Source organism: Zootoca vivipara, chromosome 8 (genome assembly GCF_965207765.1).
Source record: "Zootoca vivipara chromosome 8, rZooViv2.hap1.1, whole genome shotgun sequence".
Classification (NCBI taxonomy): Eukaryota; Metazoa; Chordata; class Lepidosauria; order Squamata; family Lacertidae; genus Zootoca; species Zootoca vivipara.
The window spans coordinates 34,899,499-34,923,108 of NC_142591.1; the positions used below are offsets into that span (position 1 = coordinate 34,899,499).

The window sequence follows — 23,610 nt, forward strand, 5'->3', positions numbered from 1 at the left end:
AAAGGGACATTGGGAATTGGGGCCTATTAATGGTACAACTAGAATGGTTTATCTTCAGCATAGACCAAAAGCTCTAATGAAGGTGCCAGACACACCTCTGTGGGGAAGGAATTCCACAAATTAGAGGCTGCTGCAGAGATTGCCCTCTCCTGGGTCACCACCGCCCAAACTTCTGTTTTTTTTTAAAAAAAATATTTTTATTAATTTTCCAATTACAGCCAATTATATCACATTCAATATTTCAAATTATACACATATATATATCAATCAAACCGAATGTTATGCCAAATCATCTAAAGAATTTTTTATTTGGGTTCCCATGCTTCAAGAAATTGGGAATTCCTCGCAACTGTCCACTGCCGTCTTTTTTCTAAAGTTCAAATCGTCCTCCAAGTTCATAATAATCCAGATCTTCCCCTTACAGTCACATAGATGTTTTCCACTTTCATCCGATTGTTTCCCAGTTGCTGAGATAAATATCAAACAAAGTTTCACAGATGTTCTTTCTCCTGTGTGAGTTAATCAGTCCAGCCTCCCCATAAATCTTCTTAATGGAGCTCCCTGTTGCGTCGAAGCAGCCGAAGCAGCGCCATCTTGAAAAGCTCAAATCACTTTCGCTTTCTCTCATAGCCATGAAGATTTACGATCATTATAGAATTTACAGCTTTTTCAGGCAGGAGACCCAAACATCAAACCATAAACTCTTGGTAAATTAATGGATCTCCTTGCCCTATAGCTGAACTTAGCCTCAGGTCGCTGCTCCAATTTAAAGTGCGTCACAGCTCATAAATCCTCCGAGCGCGTCCAGAACTCCTTCTGTCTGACTAAGGGGGGGCTTTTCTCATCGGCAACTCCACATCTTTAAAAAAATATGCTCAGTAACAACAGTTATAAAGTTCAACTCACACAGTCTTTTGCTTCTCTTTCACTCCAAACAAGCCAGGACATCGCGTCCGGGAAGGTACGAGGCAACAATATGAAGGAAAAAAAAATAAAAACTCGCTTCCCTTATCGCTCCGTCCCCATCAATCCTTCTTCCAGATGCAGTACAATCTTTGACTCCTCTCCCTCAGCAACATAAATTTCTCAGCAGTAAACAGCGCTTCTTCCCCTCCTTCTGAAGTATGTCCATAGATTTAAGCCTAATTATCTTCTTTAACCATGGAAATCCCCGCCATGCAGATTAGCGTCCGGGAGTCCTGGCCCTCGTAAGTGCTCAGCCCAAGCTCCCCCCACTCCAAAAACAGTCGGAGTGGGTCTGGGGGCATCGCGGGCCAGCGGCCCCTCTCCGTAACCCCCGGAGAGGGTAGGGGGTTGCCATTTACTCCCCTAGCAACCGCCAAATTCCTTACGAAGGTCAGAGAGATGGAAAACAGGTCCGCCATTCCTGCAGGCGGAAACCGGAACCACCACCGCCCAAACTTCTGAGGGCAGTGGAACTGCCAAGTGCACCCTTGCCATTGATCTTAACACACTAAAGGGCCTATAGAGAAAGAAGTGATATTTCAGATATTTGGAGCCTATTTGGGTTCAACAGCTGGAATTGAGCCCAGAAATGAACTGGCAATCAATACTTGATAAAGCCCAGCTAATCAATCAGTATGGCTACCCTAAGTGTACATTGTTGCTGTAGTGGCTTAGAAACACCTGTTTTAAAATACAGATTTTATATGGCTTTATACACTCGAAAGTTGGCCTCGGTGGTGTGTCCACATCAAATGACTTATGGCCAGTACTTAACTGAATTGCACACAGCAAGTCAACCAAAAGTAATTAGCTATATTGTATGTAATTTCTTGCCTAGTTTACCAGTCTGTGCTTACAGGCATTGTTTTAAATAATGTACATAATGGATTTGTTCTTATAGGGTTTAGGCATCCTTGGTTTTAACAAATAGCCTTTTGCAATAACATCAAGTCCTGATACGACATTTTTTTAAAAAAAGTGTTCTGGGCAGCTCTGGTTTGTTTCCTCAAAATAACGAACATATTTCATGAATGCCTTTGAAAATCAGGCCAAGCAGCTTCCTTGCTTCCAGACGGAAGATTTAATTAAAGCCCTGCTGGGACAAATGAGCCTTTGCTCTGACTTTGGTTGCTTTTGATGATGGGTGAACTCCTCAGGCATGTATTATGCAGCAAGTCAGATAAGTTCATCATCGTGACCACTTCTTGACATACTCAGTGGCATTATTAACTGGAAGTCATTGTTGCATATGTTAGGTAATTGGTGGCCCGTAAGTGAGGGCAGCAGACTTTTGCGATGCACCAGGATGGGAGTAGATGGCATTGTGAGCCAGTCTATAGTCGGGCCTTCATTTCTGCCTATCTTGTGCTATGCTCACTGCTAAGCAGTTCATTAGATGAAGTAAAATCCTGCTGTGGTGCTGAGGCCAAAATAGTCACATGTGCTGCAGTGGTATTTTTCCTTTACTGTGTGGTTGATGTGGAAAAGTTGACTTCTATTGCACTCAGTGATGTCTCCATGTCTATTTATATTTCACCATTGATACAGCAATGCAGATGTTCACAAACTGCATGACTACTCTGCTTAGGGTTGCCAGACTCAACAGGACTTCTGTGCCTTTAATTGCCCTGCTCTCTTTTGAGTCTGGAAACCTTAAAGAGAAACCAGCAGACCCTTTGTTTAATTTCCAAGCAAAGGGTCTGCTGGTTTCTCTTTAAGGTTTCCAGACTCAAAAGAGAGCAGGGCAATTAAAGGCACAGAAGTCCGGTCCTCTATTGAGTCTGGCAACCCTAACTCTGCTGGTCTCTGGGGAGCTATCAGGGCTTGAAATAGTTATAATTATGCAGTGGAAACTTAGAGGGGTGGGGGGAATGCAGCTCCTATAGGCCAGGATTCCCTGGCTTCAGCCGTGATGTATTCCTGTTAATGGCCTGCAGGTAGGCAAATTTGTCAGGTTATAACCCAGAATACCCTCCTGCCTTTTTTATTTTTTAACAGACCTCTAACTGTTCTAAGAAAGGACAACCACAGTTTCCTTGCAATTGACACATTTCTTCACTCTGGTTGTTACTCTTTTCCAGTAGCTAGAACCCTGACCCACTGCAGAGTTTAAAAACAAGGAAATAAATAAACAAAAAATAACATTCTGACAATAGCCTTTGAATAAACTATTTTGACAAGTTTTTCCTTCCTGTAGGACAGGAGCAAGGCTTTTTTACAGGGGGAACTTGTCAGCACTCAGTTCCAGCACCTCTCAGGTGAGAGCCATTGCCATTCTAAGAGAAAGAGGGAGGGTGTTCATGGTGCGTTCGGCACCTCTTTTTCTAGAAAAATAGCACTGGAAAGGAGTATCCAACATGGTGCCCTGCAGAAGTGGTTGTATATATGTATTGCTTTGTGCTACTTATGCAGGAACTCACAGAAAACTGAGTAAATGGTAAATCAGGGTTTATTCTTAGTGAGGCCTAAGAATCTGCCTGCATAGAATCTAATTCCTCCCACTAGGATACACCTCTGACTCAGATCTGGCCTCTTGGGTCATAGCTGTTTTTCTTAAAGGGGCCACATGCCAGTTGTTGGTTTTTTTTAAGTGAATAATGCATATATTACATAATGTAACTCTTATCATCCTTAATCATTGGATTTTCTGCCTTAGGCTGATGGGAGTTGTCATCCAAAAATAGCTGGAGGGGAACAAGTTGGCTACCCCCACCATGGGAGCATATCATATTTCCTGCGAAAATGTGAAAAGAGCAGCAGATTAATCCCCTGAAAATAGCAGCATCAGCCAATTTTTATGTGCACTTGTTTTAGTGAAAACCCCAGATACCAAAATTAATCAGTTCCTCTCTTATTAATGTTCCCAGTAATATTGAAATCCCAAACATGGAAAGAAATTCAGCAGAGGAGGATTTCATAAGTAGCTCTACTGTTAAAGGCATGGGAAATAGATGATCTGATCTTACACATAGCCACATGCTCAGTCAATGGGATATAGTAGTGTTCCCACTAGTGGCAGTATTGGCTTAGTTCTCACTTTTAGCACAGGATGGTTCTCCTATTAGCACAGGATGGGTGTAATTGAAAAGTGCACTTTGGTGTTGCACCACCTATCTTTAAGGAAGATGTGTGGAATGTCCCCTTTACTCTAGTAGCAGGCTCCATAAATTTGTGTATTTGCTAGGATGACATGTCAGATCATCCTACGTGGACACTGAGATCTCAGTTGGAGGCCCTAGTAATGTATCTACTTCCCAGGTCTGTGAGGTAGGTGACCACAAGACCTTTGGAATTCCCTCCCAGCACATTGACAGTGAACAGCTGCACTTCAGATTTTGGGAAGGCTTTTTGGGAAGGCTTTTTGTTTCAATTGACCTTTTCTGGCTAGATCTACACAGCTATAAAAAACCGCTCTGAATACACTCTGCAAAAAACCATTGTAAAGCTCACAATTGAAAATATAATTGAGTTGCTATTTCAGCTCTACAGCATTCATAACACTGTAGTTTGACTAATGTAGCTGAGTCCCCTGACTAATTTTTGTTATGCTTGCTGAATAGAGGTGGGAATACTATACAGTAATTGTAGTTTTTATGAATTCTGGTTTTAGTAATGCTGGATTGTAGTTTTTATTGTTGTAAGCCACTTTGTGTGTTTCCCCTACAAAAGCAGCATATAAATATTTTTTAAAACTTTTTTTAAAAATATCATATGATCTTTCCAATAAATGTGTTTGGCAAATTGCAGATGTTACCAGGTTTTTATTTTGTTTCCTTATTGTGGAATTGCACTATAGTGATAAGAATTAGGCTTTAGCTGCTGCACAGAGAACTATGTCAGTTTATTGGTCCATCTAGCTCAGTATCAAGTGTAATCCTGAGTTGCAGGTGCACAGACAACATGACTGGGAGGTCAGTGAGGTCAGAAGGATATGAAATGCAGAAAAGTACAGATGCTATTAACAGAGGCCCCTGACCATCAGGTCCAGTCGTGTCCGACTCTGCGGTTGCGGCGCTCATCTCGCTCTATAGGCCGAGGGAGCCGGCGTTTGTCCGCAGACAGCATGGCCAGCATGACAAAGCTGCTTCTGGTGAACCAGAGCAGTGCATGGAAACGCCGTTTACTTTCCCGCCGGAGCGGTCCCTATTTATCTACTTGCACTTTGATGTGCTTTCGAACTGCTAGGTGGGCAGGAGCTGGGACAGAGCAATGGGAGCTCACCCCGTTGCAGGGATTCGAAGATTCGAACCGCTGACCTTCTGATCAGCAAGCCCTAGACTCTGTGGTTTAACCTACAGCGCCACCTGGGTCCAACTAGTATATAGCTTGCATGAAATTAAATAAATAAATAAATAAAGTCAGTGTCTTTCAACCTAACCTACACCGCAAGGTTGTTGTGAGGACAGAAGTGGCATGGCCTTATGTGTGCTATACTAAGATGCTTGGAGGAAGAATAAGCATAAAAATGCAATAAACACATTGTACTGTATGTTCTTACTTACCAGTAAATAGATTCCAGTATCTAATTTCTATAACTGCACATGTGCATTTTCTTTATCTGCACATTTTAAAACATTATTTCCAAGGCTGAGATACTGCAGTGTAATCCAGACGGGTGACAAACAATGTAAAGTTAATAAACTCACTGAACCAATTAAAAAGTATTAATCATCAATTTTAGTAGGCTGAATCCCAATAGATTTCTGTCAAGTTTTCTAGGCCAGCAATTTTTTGTGTGTGATTGGGGGAAGGAGCAGAGGAATAGCTGTTTATGAAGGTGAAAAATAAGACATGCCTGCAAAGAAGAAAGGTGATGAAATGTATATTTATTTATAAATATTTCAGGTTTTTTCCCCTCATGCTGTATCCTGAAACCTGGTTGCTGCTTATAACAATTTCAAAATGCAAGCATAAAATTACTTCTAAGTGGTAAAGCATCCACACCATTCTAAAAGCATTCTGGAGGCTACCCAGGCTTTTGCAAAGGGGTGGTTTTCTGTGTCTCTGAAGCAGTCTGTCACTGATGAGAACGCCTTGCTACATAACTTGAGCACCTGCTTTCTTGACGTAATGGGCAACAGGATTCTTCACTAAAACCTCTTAACCCCTTGCTAGCAAATCTCAGCACCAGCATCACATTATCTCATATACTGTATCGCCAGAATTCTCTAGATCTATTCCTAGCATAAACTCTTTTTCTTGAGACCAATTGGAGACCCAGCAGGCATCAATTAAACATTTGATCCCTATCAGAAGCCAATCAAATGGTTAGAGCTTTGTGGTCTCAAAAGACTTTTACATATCAGTGCTGCCCATGTTCCAAGCGCTTCCTGTGGATGCATAAGTTCCAAGAAATCACACACTTGTGTACTACAGAATTGGCGATCCCTTATCTTGTACATTTCAGTCCCGTGCCTGTTTTGATCATTGCATTCATCCTGTATCAAGATTAAACCCCTACTATTTGTAACCTGTTCTCTGAATATAAACGAAAGCTGAAAGTAAGTTTTGCAACTCTTGTAACTGATATGGTTGTCATTTAAACAAAGCGTTGTCTACAAAGTGGGTAAAATTCTGAAGGAACCTTTCTTGTCCCTGAAGCATATTTGTATTGTTGGTATTAATATATATTTAAATGCCTAATCTGTTAATAGTGAAAGTGGCCTTTAATGCTAAGTCTTCTTTTAGCTAGTGTTATTTTCATGGGAGGGAAAACTTATTACCACAGCAAGTTGTTCATATAAGGGGGGGGGGTCAAATTCAGCTTGTTTGAGCAATTTATTGTGCTACATTATCCTTCAGTGGGTGACTTTGCTCTTTAAAAGCAAGTCACATTCTTGAATGCACATTAGTAGCTCTTTTCTACAGGGGGCCCCCTAAATAAAGACTAAGCTAGTTTGCAACTGAATTTTTTGAAGAAAAAAATTAATTGTTTCTTCCTTGATTTTATTTTAAGATCCGGATTTCAAGGACCTTGGGGTTTTGAAACCATTGCCAGGTTGGTATGTTCAGTGTTTCATAACACTTGGAAGTTTTCAAATTTTACTTGAGATATCTATATATCTTCTTTCCCCTCCACCTTCTTTATTGGGTTTGATTTTGTTGTTGTTATTGTTATTACTCAGTTTGTGAGTTTGAGATGGGAGGATCTGAAGGAATTGTGGAATCTGTGCAAATTGGGAAAGAAGGGAAAGCTTCGGACACTGAGGCAGTTGATTGTAAATGGTACATCCGAGCACCACCAAGATCCAAGGTCAGTCCTGTTCCATTCTCTGATTTGGGGACTTAACTTAAAGACGTGGTTTTACTAATGTAGCATTTATTACTATGAACAGACAGGCTTTGCTTAATATGGCTTGCACTATTGAACCTGTAAACTGTTATTTTCCTTTACAAGACGGAAAAGCAATTCGTCATCACACAGAATAATAACCGTCACGTGTTCTAAATCATGATTTGGGCTCTATAATAAATCGGTCATTTTGAGCTATAGGGATGTTTTAGATTTAGGTGGGTCCTTCTAGTCTGTTCACAACACAGCAAATGCACTTTCCCCTCCCCCCCCAATTTCTTGCAAGGAATTCATTCTTCTACACCTCATTTTCCCAGCACTTAAAGAGTAACATTTTATCACTGGGACAAAGATGGCTTATTATTAGAACATAATAAGAGCCTCCTGGATCAAACTCATGGCCCATGTAGTCCTGTTCTCACAGTGCCAACTAGATGCCTGTGGGAAACCTGCAAGGAGGACCTGACCACAAGGGCATTCTCCTCTCCTGCGGTTTCCAGAAGCTGATATTCAGCAGGAAACTGCCTCTGACTGTGGAAGCAGAACATAATCCATGGCTACTAGCCTTGATGGCTATCATTTCTGTAACACTAGAAAATATTCAAAACACTTCACAATCAGTTACAGGTAGGTAGCCGTGTTGGTCTGAGTCGAAGCAAAACAAAAAAATTCCCTCAGTAGCACCTTAAAGACCAACTAAGTTTATATTTTGGTATGAGCTTTCGTGTGCATGCATGTATCTGAAGAAGTGTGCATGCACACGAAAGCTCATACCAAAATATAAACTTAGTTGGTCTTTAAGGTGCTACTGAGGGAATTTTTTTGTTTTACTTCACAATCAGTTTCCTGTAACTCTTCCGACAGTCATGCAAGGCAGATCACTTGTGTTATTTTCAAAGCAGACATGGGGAGCTGAGGATGATATACAGTGGTTTGCCCAAGATCACCTGGCGAGTTGAAGGTAGAAATGAGACTCAAACCAAGGACTTCCTGATTTGTAGGCAGCTCAGTTAATTGTGCTTAGTATTGCTGTGCAGGCCTGGCCCATCCATGAGGCCGGGGTGGGGGGGTGGGCAAGTGCCTCAGGCGATAGGATCCACAGGGGCAGCAGGTCCCAATGAAGATATTTATTCCTACCTTGTTCCTGATGTAGATCTTCACTCACTCCTTCCTCCCTAGCATGGGGAGCCGCCATTTATTTGGTGGTTCACCTCAAGTACCAATATGTCTTGGCTGGCCTTGGTGCTGTGAAATGTGTCTGTGAGTGTATTATGGTAGATACATATGTGCTTCAGAGTATCAAACTACTGTATGTTTGCAGACCAGACCACGTGTACGTCATCCTTTTGTGAACTTTTATTGTTATTGTTTTACAGCCAATGTGTACAGCTGCACAACTAAATGTCCCACCACCTTATTTTAACTATTCAAAAGATTTATATTGTCTAGCACTAAGGACATGTGTCTACCATTTTAAAAGATTGTAGTAGATACTAGTGTGCTTGCCCTTGCAACAAGTCTAGTCTCTGTATCTCACTTTGTCTGTCTCTACCACTCAGATCCATTTTGTATAATTTAATACTAAACACAAAGCCCTCTTTTAAAATACAGTGGTACCTCGGTTTATGAACACAATTGGTTCCAGAAGTCTGTTCATAAACTGAAGCGTTCATAAACTGAAGCGAACTTTCCCATTGAAAGTAATGGAAAGTGAATTAATCCATTCCAGACGGTCCGCGGAGTAAGCGTTCATAAACTGAAGCGAACTTTCCCATTGAAAGTAATGGAAAGTGGATTAATCCGTTCCAGACGGGTCCACGGAGTACTTAAACTGAAGTGTTCATAAACTGAAGCATGGGTGTAATTGGTTCCGGAAGTCTGTTCATAAACTGAAGCGTTCATAAACTGAAGCAAACTTTCCCATTGAAAGTAATGGAAAATGAATTAATCCGTTCCAGATGGGTCCGCGGCGTTCATAAACCGAAAATTCATAAACCGAGGTGTTCATAAACCGAGGTTCCACTGTACACAGTTCCACTTTTATCTCAGGCTTTTCCACTTTCAAATCTCAAATCTGGAACATATCTAGTTTGAAACAATCTAGTACTGGAACAATGGTAATAAATTTAAAAAGGTTAACAAAAAAAATCCTATGCATATCTACACAAAAGTAAATTTCATATATTTTAATAGAGCTTACTCTGAGCTAAGTGGCATAGGATTGCAGTCTCAGTCAAGAGGACTTATTTTGAGTAGACTTGTATATGATTGCCCTGTAATGCTGTAATCCTATGCATGTGTAGTTAGGAATAAGTCATGTTCTCCTTAATGGGTTTACTTTTAAGTAGACATGCATATGTCTGATAATGTGGAAGCTCAAATCAGTAACATTATTTGCTATCAGTCTTATATTTTATTGTAAGTTATAATTCTTATGTAGTCGTGTGGTGGCATACCACATAATGGAGATTAATTAGTCAGGTGTTGTGTTTTTGTTTATTTATTGTGACATATGTATACCACCACATATCACAAAGTTCTCTAGGTGGTGCAAAATAAATAGTTCTATGGTAGGCTGATTTTAAATATACTTTGGGGGTTTTCATTTTGCCCGATTCTAGTTATTTTGATTGGAAATCTTCACCTGTAGATTGCAATGCAAATAGTTTTCATTGTGCTGGAAGACCTGAAACACCCACTCAGAGAGAGAGAGAGAGAGGAATTCAACATCGTGCTATTCCAATCAGTCCATCTGCATTACAGGTTGCCAAATGGATCAATGCTCCCTCCTTTCTCACACTGTTCTGGGGCTTCTTCTCCCCCACCCAGCAATTTTAGGGGATGCAGGGGAGAGGAGAGGGGGGAAGGCATCAATGCACAAGTAGAAGTCCTTTCACAGGGCTTCTGCTGACAAGGCTGAATAGATAAACCCGCCCTGAATATCTGTAATAAAATTGAGGGACCAGTAAACAGGATGTATCAAGGCCTGGGGGCCTTCTTTTGTTTATTTATCTGGAAATAATGAAAACAGAGCTAAAGCTGTTGTTGGAGCCATGCCATAGTACCATGGGCGAAGACAGCCCCCCCCCACATTGCTTCCCTCTTCTCTGCCTTCACATAGAAGTAAATTTTTCTTTATTTTTGTACTGAACGCTTGTTCATGCACCCTGGCAGTCTGTACTTTATTAAATAAGCACTCGCTAGTGCATCTTCTTCAGTTAACTCCTTTGGGGTGAAGTAAAGGACTTTTTTTTTGTCGTCTCCACAATTGGGAGGAGATATTTCAGGGCAGAACTATACATTATTCCTCCACTGTGTGTCTTCAAAGTCCTGTGGCAGCGGCTGCTTCACAAAGGTGGCACTTTTCCACCAGGTGAGCAACAGGCAGAAGGGATCATCTAGAGTTTTTCTCTTTCAACTCTCTCCCAGCCACTTTCTCCCCGTCATGGATTCTAAACCTGTGCTCCCTACTGGTGGTGGAGAGCTGGAGAGATAAACAGAGGATGAACAAAGGGTTAAGCACATTCATCCTGCCCACTGCAACTCCAATAGAACTGTGGGCTTCTGGTTCTTTTGCAAAGGAGAAGTTGCATCTAAGCCAGGCATAGGCAAACTCGGCCCTCCAGATGTTTGTAGTCCCAAAACATCTGGAGGGCCAAGTTTGTCTATGCCTGATCTAAGCTTTGAAGAGAGATATGTAGTTCTCCTCTCAGGCTTTTCCTTACTTTTTTAATGCATTGCTCAGAATTATTGGTATGTATAGCTGCACTTGCTCACAAATGACACATAACCAAGAGGAAAAAGAGTGCATATATACAGCAAACACATCAAGAGAATTTCAGGTGCAACAAGGGTGATCCTTGAAGATGATCCTAACAAGATAAAATTGAGCAAAACGCAAGTGAGGATTTCTGATTTGGACACATTCTCAGGATTTCATTGGTTGACACCTGATTAAAGTAACCTTGGCTATGTATGTCAACACTGCCCTGAAAGGCACATTGTGCCATTATGCTACTTTAATTCTCCTTAACACTTGAGTTTGATTGGTAAAGAGACTCCAGGATCTACTGGCTGGCTTTTGCGGATGATGAAAAGTTAATATGGGTAGATCTGATGCAGCCGCTATTTCCCCTATCACCTCATGGCAGATAGCGATGTGTATTCCATAAATGAGCCAAGGTTTTGTAATGAGAAACAACATGTTGGCCATATCTAACCAGCAGTGCAGTGCACCCTCCTGCAAACTTATCGGGGGAGCTGGAAGAACCTCCCTTAGATGGGCAACTTCACAATGGCTCTCATTTAATCAGTAAATTAAATGATCCATATCTTTTCCCACTTGCTCATGTTAAAGGTGTGCTGAGGACTCACCTGACTGATCCATCTCATCCTGGCTGGACAATGTCTGTAGATGTCATAAAGCCCTCAGGGCCTGAGAATAGCTCCTTTCTCAATATCTCTTCCAACCAGGTGGCAATGAGAGTAAGCCAGGTAAACAACCCTTCACCATTAAGATGCTTCAGATACTCTGATCAGGGCAGCTTAGCTTAAAAATCCCCACCTGGACACACCAATTCTTAGAGTTTTAATTAGGGACAGGAGAGAAAATTATTTGTCCTTCCTAGAATATTATGCAAACTGAAATGCAGCTTATCCATTGAAAATCACACTTCTCTGTGTTTTGTGATGCGGTACAACAACAACAACAACAACAACAACAACAACAACAACAACATGTATATCAGGGGAAAGTATTGATAAAAATGCAGCAGGAGCAAGTCTTTCTACAGATAGTAAGTCTTCAGCATTAATCTGTTACTCGTTTCCCATTTTTGCCCTCTCCTAGTCAAATATAGATGGCATACAGACTAGATTAGCAGACAAGACTTGCAAGCCAGAAAACATGTGTCTCTTTGGCATATGTGAATTTTACCATCTCTCTTTGGGCATTTAAACACTGGTTATTCCAATTAGACATGAGGCTATTTCCCCCCCTCAAAACTTACAACTATAAAGTTCTTTGTGGGAAGATTTATAACCATATGAGTGGATATGTTTTCCTCAGCCCAAATGTAGTTTTCTGCTTTGGATGAAAGAATGGAAAAAATTCAGTGAGCTTTTCTAGGATATTGGCTGAGTCTTCTGATGGTTTCTTGACCTGCCCAATCAATCTTGTTGTCAGAACAAACCTTCAGTGACTGATGAAGAAAGAGAATTCATCAAAAGTGATTCACTGTAAAGAGATTATGATCTTACTGTTACAGAAGTTATATGTTATTCACCCTTTGCAGTGATTCTTTTCTCTTGGTGTGTGCAGCCAGGACTTTTTATTGTGTTCAATTTTTATTTTATTTTTTAAATTAAACTCCAATTCAGCCTACATTGCTTCCCTCCCATTATTATAATGAGAATATATGTGACAAGACAATAATTTAAACCATAATGCAATCAGGGGCTATAAATTATATGTGCTGCAGCTGCAGGGATGTTTTATCACTTTTGTGGCTAATGGCACTGGCATTTAGCAGTGACATACCAAAGCTCAAGCAGTACCAGCATTCAGCTCGAGAACTTTTCATTTATTTTAGCCAAAACAACATGGAATTGATGGTTTGGGGAGAGGCTTTCGATGAAATTTTCAAGCAGAAGTATGAAAACATAATATGCGATGGTTGTTTCTTTCCCTTCTGTCACACAATTATGTTTTATAAGATAGCACTTGGAATGCCAAATACACAAATGCAGGCTTATAAAATAGTGGTGCTCTTTTTGAAGCAGAAGCACAAAATATTCGCTGTGGCAGCAACAGACAAACACAGCTTCTTCTCTGATTGTTTCAGCTTGGTTAACAGTAGGTAATCTCAAGCAGCTGAATCCTGCCATGAATTACACAGTTCTGATTTAGGGCTTCTATCAAAAGAAAAAGCCTAGTGAGGGTGCAAATTCAGGGCGGGACTTTAGGTGGAAGGGAGAGTACATTTGCACTTTAGCTTCTGGAAGTGATGCAAGAGGAAACATCATGTTTTGATATCCTGTTGCAAGAGGTTCTTTCTGTGAAATCAAGCGTGCCTCCAGAAGACCTGTTTATTGGGCTTTCATAATCCTGCTTTGCTTGTGCAGAGGCTGTGTGACCCATTGAAATGGAACATAAAAATATAATTTTAATAATATTAAAGCTGAGGAACTGATTGTTTTAGATTATTTGCATGCCACCTTTCCTGTGAAAATTCTTCAGAATTTTAGTGTGAATTCCTCCTAATAAACAATTTTTGTTTGCAGTTTTAATTTTAAAGCAAATGATCCAAATACAATGTAGTGTAGTATGTTATTTTCACCAATATATTCTTTTTATGCACGTTCCTCCTAATTTACACATATTTTAAAGCATTGTTTAGAGTAAAATTTTTGTTAGTTGATGCTAACCCACGAACATGTGGTAGCGGTCTTTGTGATGAAGGCCATGAAAGCCAGGGAAAGATTTATGGATGATAAAGTAAAGACCCCTTCACCGACTGTTTAACTCGTTGCTTGTTTTCCTTCACTTTCTGTTTTGTGGGATGAAGGTTTTGTTGGGATAGTATGTATTGAATTTTAACATTTTTAAATATTGTTGTGTTGATATTTGTGTACAGGCATGGTCCTCACAATAAACGGTTTTGTTGTAAAAATTGTTCAACTAAACAATTTACAGATAAGTTCAGATAAGTGTGAATTTTGAAGGATGGCTGTGCTTTAGTTCTCAATAATAATAATAATAATAATAATAATTTATTATTTATACCCCACCCATCTGGCCGGGTTCCCCCAGCCACTCTGGGCGGCTTCCAACAAAATATTAAAATACAGAAATCCATCAAACATTAAAAGCTTCCCTAAACAGGGCTGCCTTAAGATGCCTTCTAAAGGTCTGGTAATTGTTATTCTCTTTGACCTCTGGTGGGAGGGCATTCCACAGGGTGGGTGCCACTACCGAGAATACCCTCTGCCTGGTTCCCTGTAACTTGGCTTCTCGTAGCGAGGGAACCGCCAGAAGGCCCTCGGCGCTGGACCTCAGTGTCCGGGCAGAACGATGGGGGTGGAGACGCTTCAGACAGTGCAAATTTGATAGATTCAGACAGTGCAAATTTGATAGATTCACCTTCAAATTTGAATAAAATCTATCACCCATTTTTAGTCCAAAGTGGGCTTATTATCAAAAACAAAACAAAAAACCAGTGGGAATTGTGGTGGAAGTTGAGGGGTGGGAGAGTAGTTCACAACATACCAATAAATTCAAGTAAGACAAAAAGCAAACAAAGCATAATTTTTAATCAGCAGAATAAATTAAACATTGTGAAAGAAACAATCTAAACATAATACATGAGTACAAACGAACAATATATGAGCACCTAAAGCAACCTAGTACATGAGTACAAAATGTGTACAATTCACACATAGTTTTTCATGTGTTCTTTTGGAGAGAGAGAGAAAGAAAAAGGGAGGGAGCAGGCCTATGGTTGAGCAAAAGACAGTAATTCTGATATGATACATAGGCTAGTCCAGGCATCCCCAAACTGCGGCCCTCCAGATGTTTTGGCCTACAACTCCCATGACCCCTAGCTAAGAGGACCAGTGGTCAGGGATGATGGGAATTGTAGTCCAAAACATCTGGAGGGCTGAAGTTTGGGGATGCCTAGACTAGTCTGTCCGCCCCTTTCCAGTTCTACATTTATTTATTTATTTTTAAAAAATCATTATACCTGGGTGGCTGGGTGCGCGCACACATGCACGCTTATGCACACCTAGTGGAAGATAAGCAATTGCTGTAGATTCCATGTGTTTGTCAAAAATGCATGAAAAGGACAAAAGATTAAAGTGGTTAGGATTTTCTCTACTGCACAAGCTTTATTAGAAAATAATCTATTTTTTAAAAGAAAATATTTTCAAATAATACTGCTTGAAATCTTGAGTGAATTGCACTTGATTAGTAATGTGTGATATGCAGAATAAATACTGCTCTATCTATTATAATGCTGTGGAGGCTAAAGAGCTTGTGGATTAAAGCAAAGTGTTCCATTTTTACAGAGCAACACAGAGTAAGAGTTTGATCAGCTTATGCTGCTTTTCTAAAGCTAGCTAGATTGTTCAGGAGTAGGATTCCCTTAACACCAGTTTGTTTGCAACATAATCCTCTCTGTCATGCTTACTAGTGTTATCTCCAGCGGCCATGGGGTAAAAGCTTAGTCTAGCAACTTGAGACTAAGGTTGCAAGTCAGGAACTTTGGGTAATAAAACATACCTCAGCTGTATAGCTGTGCTGTTGTCTATCTATTGGTGACTTAATTTCATACCCCCTAGGCTGAGATGAAGTACACTTTGGGAATTGTCTTTACAAAGCAAAGTTGGCCAAACATTAATAAAGATTTCAGATGAATATAGGAGGAGAAACAGGGTGTACATTTGGGGTAGTGACATGGCTATCAAATTAGGTACTAAACTGCTTTTAAAAATTAGTATAAAAGAAGCTGAAGACTGATGAGCAATGTATAACTAGACCTCAATTAAGTAATCAATCTAACCAAAAGAAAAGTGTAAATTAGGGGTGAAATTTATCATGATAGCTCCTTTTATGCATAGTCCTTCTGGCTCCTTGAAGAAGGGACATTGAGGGAGAGGCATCTCTTTTTGAAAGAGCTGTAGCAGACCCCAACATATGCAGGAAAATTGGGAAAGATTTTTGTCTGAAACCCTGAGAAACCTCTGCCAATCAATGGACCAAAGGCCTTACTCTGTCTAGGTCAACTCCCTATTATCCCATATTCCTATTTGCTTAACTTTCTGTTTTCCTGCTTATACACAGATCATCTCAGAGATGCATCAACATAAATGCAGTAGATTCTCCCACCCCTAAAATAGTTGCCACAGTTCAGTTATGGATAGGCTGAAGGTCAAGTGTCTTAAAGTTTGCATCTGATCGTCATCAGTAGAAGACAAACTGGGAGTGGGCATAGCTTAGTTTAGTTCAAATGACTTTGTGAGAAGGCAGTTTTCATCCTTTAGATCTGTGACATAATTCTGCACTGAAGTCAGCTGGAAAGACTCCAGTTCACTCTCCAGGGCCCAGTACAGGGAGTGTGTCGAGCTGCAACAAGAGAAAGAAAGTTCTGGTATCTGCATAACTAACTGCAGTGGGGATCTTGGACAAATCTCTACTCTGCTAAGTAAGTAACTCTGGATGAAATTCCTCAGAGGATGCTGAGAGCAAAGGAAAAGTGAAAGCCTTTTTGCCTTCAGAACTCCTTCTCTGTCCCCTTCTCTCTCAACCCCCTCATATTTCTCTTTTGCTAGCATCTGCTTCTACATTTCCTTACATTGGTATCCTCTCTGAAATATGTGGAAGTCTCATACATTTCATTGGCACATCCATCAGAATCAGTTACAGGATATAAGACAGGCATAGACAAACTTGGCCCTCCGGATGTTTTGGGACTACAAGTCCAATCATCCCTAGCTAACAGGACCAGTGGTCAGGGATGATGGGAGTTGTAGTCCCAAAATATCTGGAAGGCTGAGTTTGCCTATGCCTGATCTATACTCCATAGAAGCAAACGATCACATTCTTCCCCCCCTTTCCTTTCCTTTCTTTCCTTTCATTTTCGTCATACAATTTACTGATTATTCTGTGCCAATTGGTTCCATGTACATTTACATTTAAAAAAACACCATACAGATGTGCGACAACTCTGCCTAATAGTTAAAGCAATTTTGCTAAAACAATAATATATTGTTTTAAAGCACTAATATATAGTTTATTTTACTATAAAAATGATGCAGTTGAATGCAGGAAATCTTATATTTAATTTGTACAGATTATGTACATTGTATGTAGGATTGTTTTGTATATATATATATATTTATTTATTTAAAGTTGTTGTTTTTGGCTGGCTCTTCAACAACAACAAAACACACCCAAAGCAGCATGACACAAACATAAAATGGATTGGTAGGGAGGGGGAAAATAAGCAAACTCAGGTTCCAGTACTTTGTTACAAGTTCTTCTAATGAGATCTGGGATGGAAACAGTTCAAGGAGAGTAGATACGTACAAAGTTTGCTTGTCTCCCAACTTCATAAGTGCAGCAGCCCTGCAGCCCTTCTCAATAGCCTTCTGCTGGAGCCTGACGGATTGCTTTGAAACTTGGCTTTCAAAATGGTAGAAGACAGTAAATTTTATTCAAATGCATCTGTTTGCATAATTCCTGTACTGGTTGTCTATTTTTGAATACAACTCAAGAGTTTTGGTTTTTAACTTTAAGCTGTTTACAGCTTGGGCCTGTGTATCTGGAAGAGTGTCTGTTCTTCCCATGTCAAACTGCTTGTGTGTCAGGTCATCAAACAAGGTTGTACTCCACATGCTCCGCCTTCTGAGGTAAGGTGGGGTGGAAACTAGAGAGGAGACATTTTTATTGTGGTGCCCTGTTTATGAAATTTCTCTTCTCTTTGCTATTTTTTGATGCTAATATTTTAAAAATAATAATCTTTCAACCAACACTTCTAAAGTTGGAGCACAATCCTATCAATATCTACTCTGAAGTAAGTCCCATTGAATTAAATGGAATTTACTTCCAGGTAAGTGCATGCAAGATTGCAGCTTTAATTGTTTTTACGTGCTGCTTTTATGTGTTTACCTGTTCAGTCTTATGGTTACTTACTTCTTGTTTCTGTTTTGATTCGTAATGATTTTCTTCTTCTTCTGTGAACTGACTTGGAAACTGTTCATAATATATAAAAATGTATGAAATAATTAATTAAGTTATGTCAGTGGAACAGCTTTGATGTTGTACTACACCAGAAATTACAGAGATGTTAACGACAAGGTGATTTTTAACCCTTTAGCATCTACCCTGCTTGAGGAAATATGAAAGGAAAACCAATGTCTTATTTCCAAAGGATTCCTGGGTTCTCAGACAGCAGATCTTATACTTTCCCCATGAATAAAGGGATGAAATGGCAATTGTATTCCTGGTTCTTTTTCTCAAAGTGTAAAAAAACACATTTTTTTTTAAAAAAAGTACAGTAAAAAGCTTTTTAGCTTTCTGCTCCAGATTCAGAAATACAGAACACCTTCTATTTTGATTTTGTTGTTGTTGCTGCTACCGGTATTATGGCTGATTCACACATGCAAGTAATTACTTGATGCGACAGTCAGCAGGTCATGACCATGCATGTGCTGACTGTATGCATATTTATAGGGAGAATAAATAGTTAAAAAACGAATTGTCATCCCAATGGAAATTACTTTTTAAAAAATATATCGCTCAGTTCCATTAATAATCCTGCACTTTTCCCAGAGCATAAACACAGCCAGTGTTCGATTACACACCAGTGGATTTGTGGATTTTTTTCTAAAGGGAAATAATGCTGCAGAAATGCCTCTTGTTCCAATGATGGTTTACAACACTGTCATATTCACTGTCTTGTTTTGTTTTGTAGATATATTTACGGTTCTTGGACTATGAAATGCAGAATTCTAATGAGTGCAAAAGGAATTTTGTGGCTGTCTATGATGGAAGTAGCTCAGTGGAGGATTTAAAAGCTAAGTTTTGCAGCACTGTTGCTAATGATGTGATGCTGCGCACAGGTCTTGGAGTAATCCGCATGTGGGCAGATGAAGGCAGCCGAAGCAGCCGGTTCCAGATGCTCTTCACATCTTTCCAAGAACGTAAGGCTTTATTGTCAAATGATTCAAGTCTTCTTCTTCTTCTTCTTCTTCTTCTTCTTCTTCTTCTTCTTCTTCTTCTTCTTCTTCTTCTTCTTCTTCTTCCTCTTCTTCTTCTTCCTCTTCTTCTTCTTCTTCTTCTTCTTCTTCTTCTTCTTCTTCTTCTTCTTCTTCTTCTTCTTCTTCTTTTTTCTCTTTCTTTCTTTCTTTCTTTCTTTCTTTTCTTTTAAAAAAAACCTTAATGGTGTTTCTTTCATACAGAGTGAACACCAAAATGTGAAATAACCAAGTAGGATATATATATATATATTTAAAAAATACACACAGGGTTCTATCCAATTCTCTACAGGTACAGTACCTGAACATGAAAGCATCCCCATATGGCATCAAGGAACCTGGATTTTCTACCCTTGATATACACACTTGGTGATACATGCATCAGGTCTTATGGCAAACGAGGAGCCTAGGGATACAACCCCAAATCCCCACCCATAACATCCTTCGCTTTGCTCTGAGTTTGCAGAATGGAAGGGGAAGACAGGATGGGGATATGAGGAATGGGTGCTATCCTGCCATTCTCCACACCTGCAATGATGTCCATGTTCATGAGCCATAGGGGAAAGACACTGTGGGGATTACTCCCAAGTCTCATTACTCTGAACTGCACCCACTGGATGGGGTGGCCAAAATGAAGTATCGATTTCCAATGCTTATGGTGACATTTGTAATTTTGAACAAGCTGTTAGGCTCCTCTCCTTATTTCCCCATATTATTTATATACTGAGGGGGGTATACAGAGCTTGTGCAAGATAAAACTTGCAAATATTTTAGAATTATAGTGATGTTAAGCATTATTTGTTGATATCCACACTGATACTGTTATCTTTTCCATAAACGAATCATGCTGCTTAAGCTGCAGATAAATAAGTTATAGTTTTGTTTTCATTGTTTAAAGCAGACAGATATTGGCCACAATAGAACACATACTTAAGTCCCCTGAAATCAGTCATCTTAAGTGCACTTAACACTGTAATGTGATCTCTTTCTAATATCAGAAATACAAACTTTGTAGACTATTTCAGAAGTAGCTGCCTTGTTACAGAAGTAAGCCATGTTTTGTGGTTTATAGACATGCAGTGTAATCTGGTTCATACCTATTCAGGAGTAAGCCATATGGGGTTCAATGTGACTTATTCCCAGCTAAGTGTATACAGGATTGCAGCCCCAATGTTCCATCTATAGCTCATAATACTTACATTCATAAAACTTAAATTTCATGTCCTTCAAGACTACTGAAGTCAGCTGGGCTGTACCAAATGTTATAATGCAAGCATATATATGTCTTCTAGGAAGTAAATCTTAATTTTCAGTTATCTTACTCCTAGCCAGGTAAGTGTTTATAGGAGTGTAGCCTTATTGTGCAATCCTACCGGTGTAGGATTATGTAGAACTATGTTCTACTGAGTTCAACTGGGCTTACCTCTAGGTAAATGAGTACAGAATTGCACACATTTACTGTGCAGGGAGCTCCACTGAACACAATGGGACTTACTTCAAAGTAAACATACACAGGATTCACTGTTAATCAACTTCTTCAAGCTAACCTAATTGTGGATCAACTTAACATAAAATAAAATCTCATTTCCCCAACATCCCTGGGTAACGTTTCAAAGAATGTGATAATTAAAATCTGGGATGAATGTAAGCTGCTCCCAGAGCAAAGCAGGAAGAGCGATTGGAAGAAAAAAAATCCTTCTATACCATCTGATTCACTTAAAGAGAGAGACTATTTTAAGACTAGTGGGATCTAAGGTGGAGTTAGGCTGTAAAATTTCCATAATGCATTGGTGCATGCAATAGCCCTGAATAAGGTTGAAATGCCTTTCAATTTATTTTATTGAGTAATTTATTGAATAATTTCAGGTTATGTTTGTAATTGTTTATATTTGTGATATAAAATAATTTCACAATGCAAGATTTATTTAAATTTGCATTATCTGGGTATTTAGATCCTAGCTGGCAATTAGCTTGTCTCTGTTGGGATTTATTTACTTTTTGCTCAGGTTAGGCCAAGAGAAAGTGAGTGGTCCAAGGTCACCCAGTGAGTTTCATGCCAGTAGAGATTCAGTGCTAGTGCAATTTATATAGATAGTTACAATTAAAGCAAAATATTATGTTTAGAAGTCAAATAACCATAGGGAAAGAGTTGCCATGTCTGGAATGAAGCAATTCAACATTAAATAATTATTGTAAATGAGACTGAAAGGATGCAATCATTTAGCAAAATATATTGATCCACTTGTGAAGAAATAATATGATTTGGTTCCTTGGGAATGGGAATCCCATGCAAATTGATGTTAGTATTTTGAATCAATATTTATCCAACTGAGGGTTCTCTGAATGAGAAGTGGTACCGGTAGTCCCAAGGTGCAAATACCAGCAAACTGACTAGCATGAAGCATACCTGTGTCTAAATAAATGCATAATCATTTGACATGCAATCTTCTCTGGCATTTGTATGTGACTGAGAGCAAGTCTCTGAAGATACCTGTTTTAGAGTATCACATTCACTAAATTTGGACTGGATATTTATTTATTTTACTTTATTTATCTGATGCATCCTGTTGGACAGGAATTGCGTTTCTTCCTTTTTTTGTATAGTGCAGATTGAAAAAGCAATTTAAGCTTCTATTCATAAATCAAGCTGGCTTCAGAAATAATATTCTGTATTACTCTGACGCCATTGCTGTTTGTTTATTTCTGTGTTTGAAGCAATCCTGAATATCTGATTCATTTAAATCAAAGGCATCACATTCTGTTACCTTAGAAACAACCCTGACGGCATTGGGGGATTCAGTGCTTTTGAAAAACTGAAGGGTAAGCACACGGTCACCAGTTCATGCGTGGGATGCAAGTGAGCATATTTTTACAGGGCTTTCAATTTCAAAAAAGACCACAGGAATCTTCTTGTTTTCTGCTCTTGAGAGATCCTGTAAGTGATTGCCCCCACCTCAGCTATATGTTTTGAAACAAGTAACATTTTCTTTACATAAATACTTGTCGCCATGTATTATGTATTATTTTGCTGGTTACTAGTCTGGTAGGCACATGCTCTTTTCAGGACATATGGCCATCTTAGCAGAAGTTTACAAGTCACTTGCATTTTGGAGCTGTTCGACAGTGGAACTTGCTGCCAAGGAGTGTGGTGGAGTCTCCTTCTTTGGAGGTCTTTAAGTGGAGGCTTGACAGCCCTCTGTCAGGAATGCTTTGATGGTGTTTCCTGCTTGGCAGGGGGTTGGACTGGATGGCCCTTGTGGTCTCTTCCAACTCTATGATTCTATGGAGCCATATTGTTACCTGCTTGTCTGTGCTTTGTGATAAACCCACAGCATTCAGTTTCCTTGGACCACAGAGAAATCTGTATGTGTATTTTGGCAGATCTGGTCTGAAGGACTTAATGACACCATTAGTTGTTTCTGTGTCAGTTGTACTGAATATTAATTGCAAATGATGTGTGCTAGAAAATAAAGCAGATGACTGATATGCCACCAGGGAGGCATGCTGAATTAACGAGTGCAAAAGTGTGGTAATTTCTGCTTCTGTAGGCACACACCATTCTTCGGGGGACTTTTCTCAGTCCTTTGAGGCATGAGGGAGAGAGAGAGAGAGAGAGAAGGTTTGGACCATTCAGAGCAACAGTAGAGGCAGATGGCAATTCACTGTTCTATCAATTGTCTTCATTAACTGTTGCAGTTTGATAGAGCTCAGATAGATGCAGAGGGACAGAATGGCTGGGGAAGTCTGTCTTAGCTGCTATTTCAAAACACATTTAGCACTCTTTCTTTTAGTAACACCCCAAAACTGTAGTTACATCTGGAGAAATAAGCCCCAGATACTCTTTAACGCTCAGTGCAACATTTGTTATCCAAATGGCCTGAAGAACTGGTTACCCAAAGTTGAATCGGGACTCAGAAATACTCACTAAAGTGTTGCTAGGAGCATGATTTGTTTGTGGGTGGGATACCATGCAGGGAGAAGGGATAAAAACACTCCAGTCACAGTAGCTCCCTTAGGAGTATGACTGGTGCTGATACTGCTATCATTTTGGCACCAAGTTAAAATGTGTTCTCCTGTGATTTAAAGGGCTTTTAAGTTGGTGATAGTTTAGCTCACGGTGCTGCTTTAACTGCCTTTATTTGTCTTTGATTATTTGTTTAATAGCTGATTATCAAATGACACTTATCTGATGCTATGATCTCCACTCTGCTGTCTGTATAAATGTAGGGTTGGCTATAAATATTTAAAGAAGAAAAAAAAGGGGGGGCTTAAAACCTAAAGGATAAATGTCAGCCCATATGGTTTTAGAATCCATATCCTCCCTCCTTTTTGTTTCTCACCGATCACTAAATTTCTCACTGTTTCTCTGCTGATCGCTAAATGGAGGAAGACGTCTTCAATGCATAGTAGGACTCTAGAACTTTCCCTTTTTCCATGAACCAAGAAAAGGCTCTGTGGTCCTCCTTCAACTTTCATGGATATGAAGCAACACTGAAGCAGTATAGAAGGGCACAAGTATTGAGGAATGCAGGATATGGGACATAGGCAGTGGCCAGGAATATATTTACAGGTGTAGCCGTATAAGGGTACACACC

The 23,610-nt window shown here is 39.7% G+C and overlaps 1 protein-coding gene across 1 annotated transcript in view; it reads left to right on the forward strand.

Moving 5' to 3' along the window:
- NETO1 (neuropilin and tolloid like 1) overlaps positions 1-23,610 on the forward strand; it is a 106,102-nt gene that overhangs the window by 64,244 nt on the left and 18,248 nt on the right. Inside the window, exons 5-7 of the mRNA XM_088675287.1 lie at positions 6,923-6,964; positions 7,092-7,219; positions 18,733-18,961. Coding sequence (XP_088531413.1) covers positions 6,923-6,964; positions 7,092-7,219; positions 18,733-18,961 — 399 coding nt within the window. The remainder of the gene's footprint in view (positions 1-6,922; positions 6,965-7,091; positions 7,220-18,732; positions 18,962-23,610) is intronic.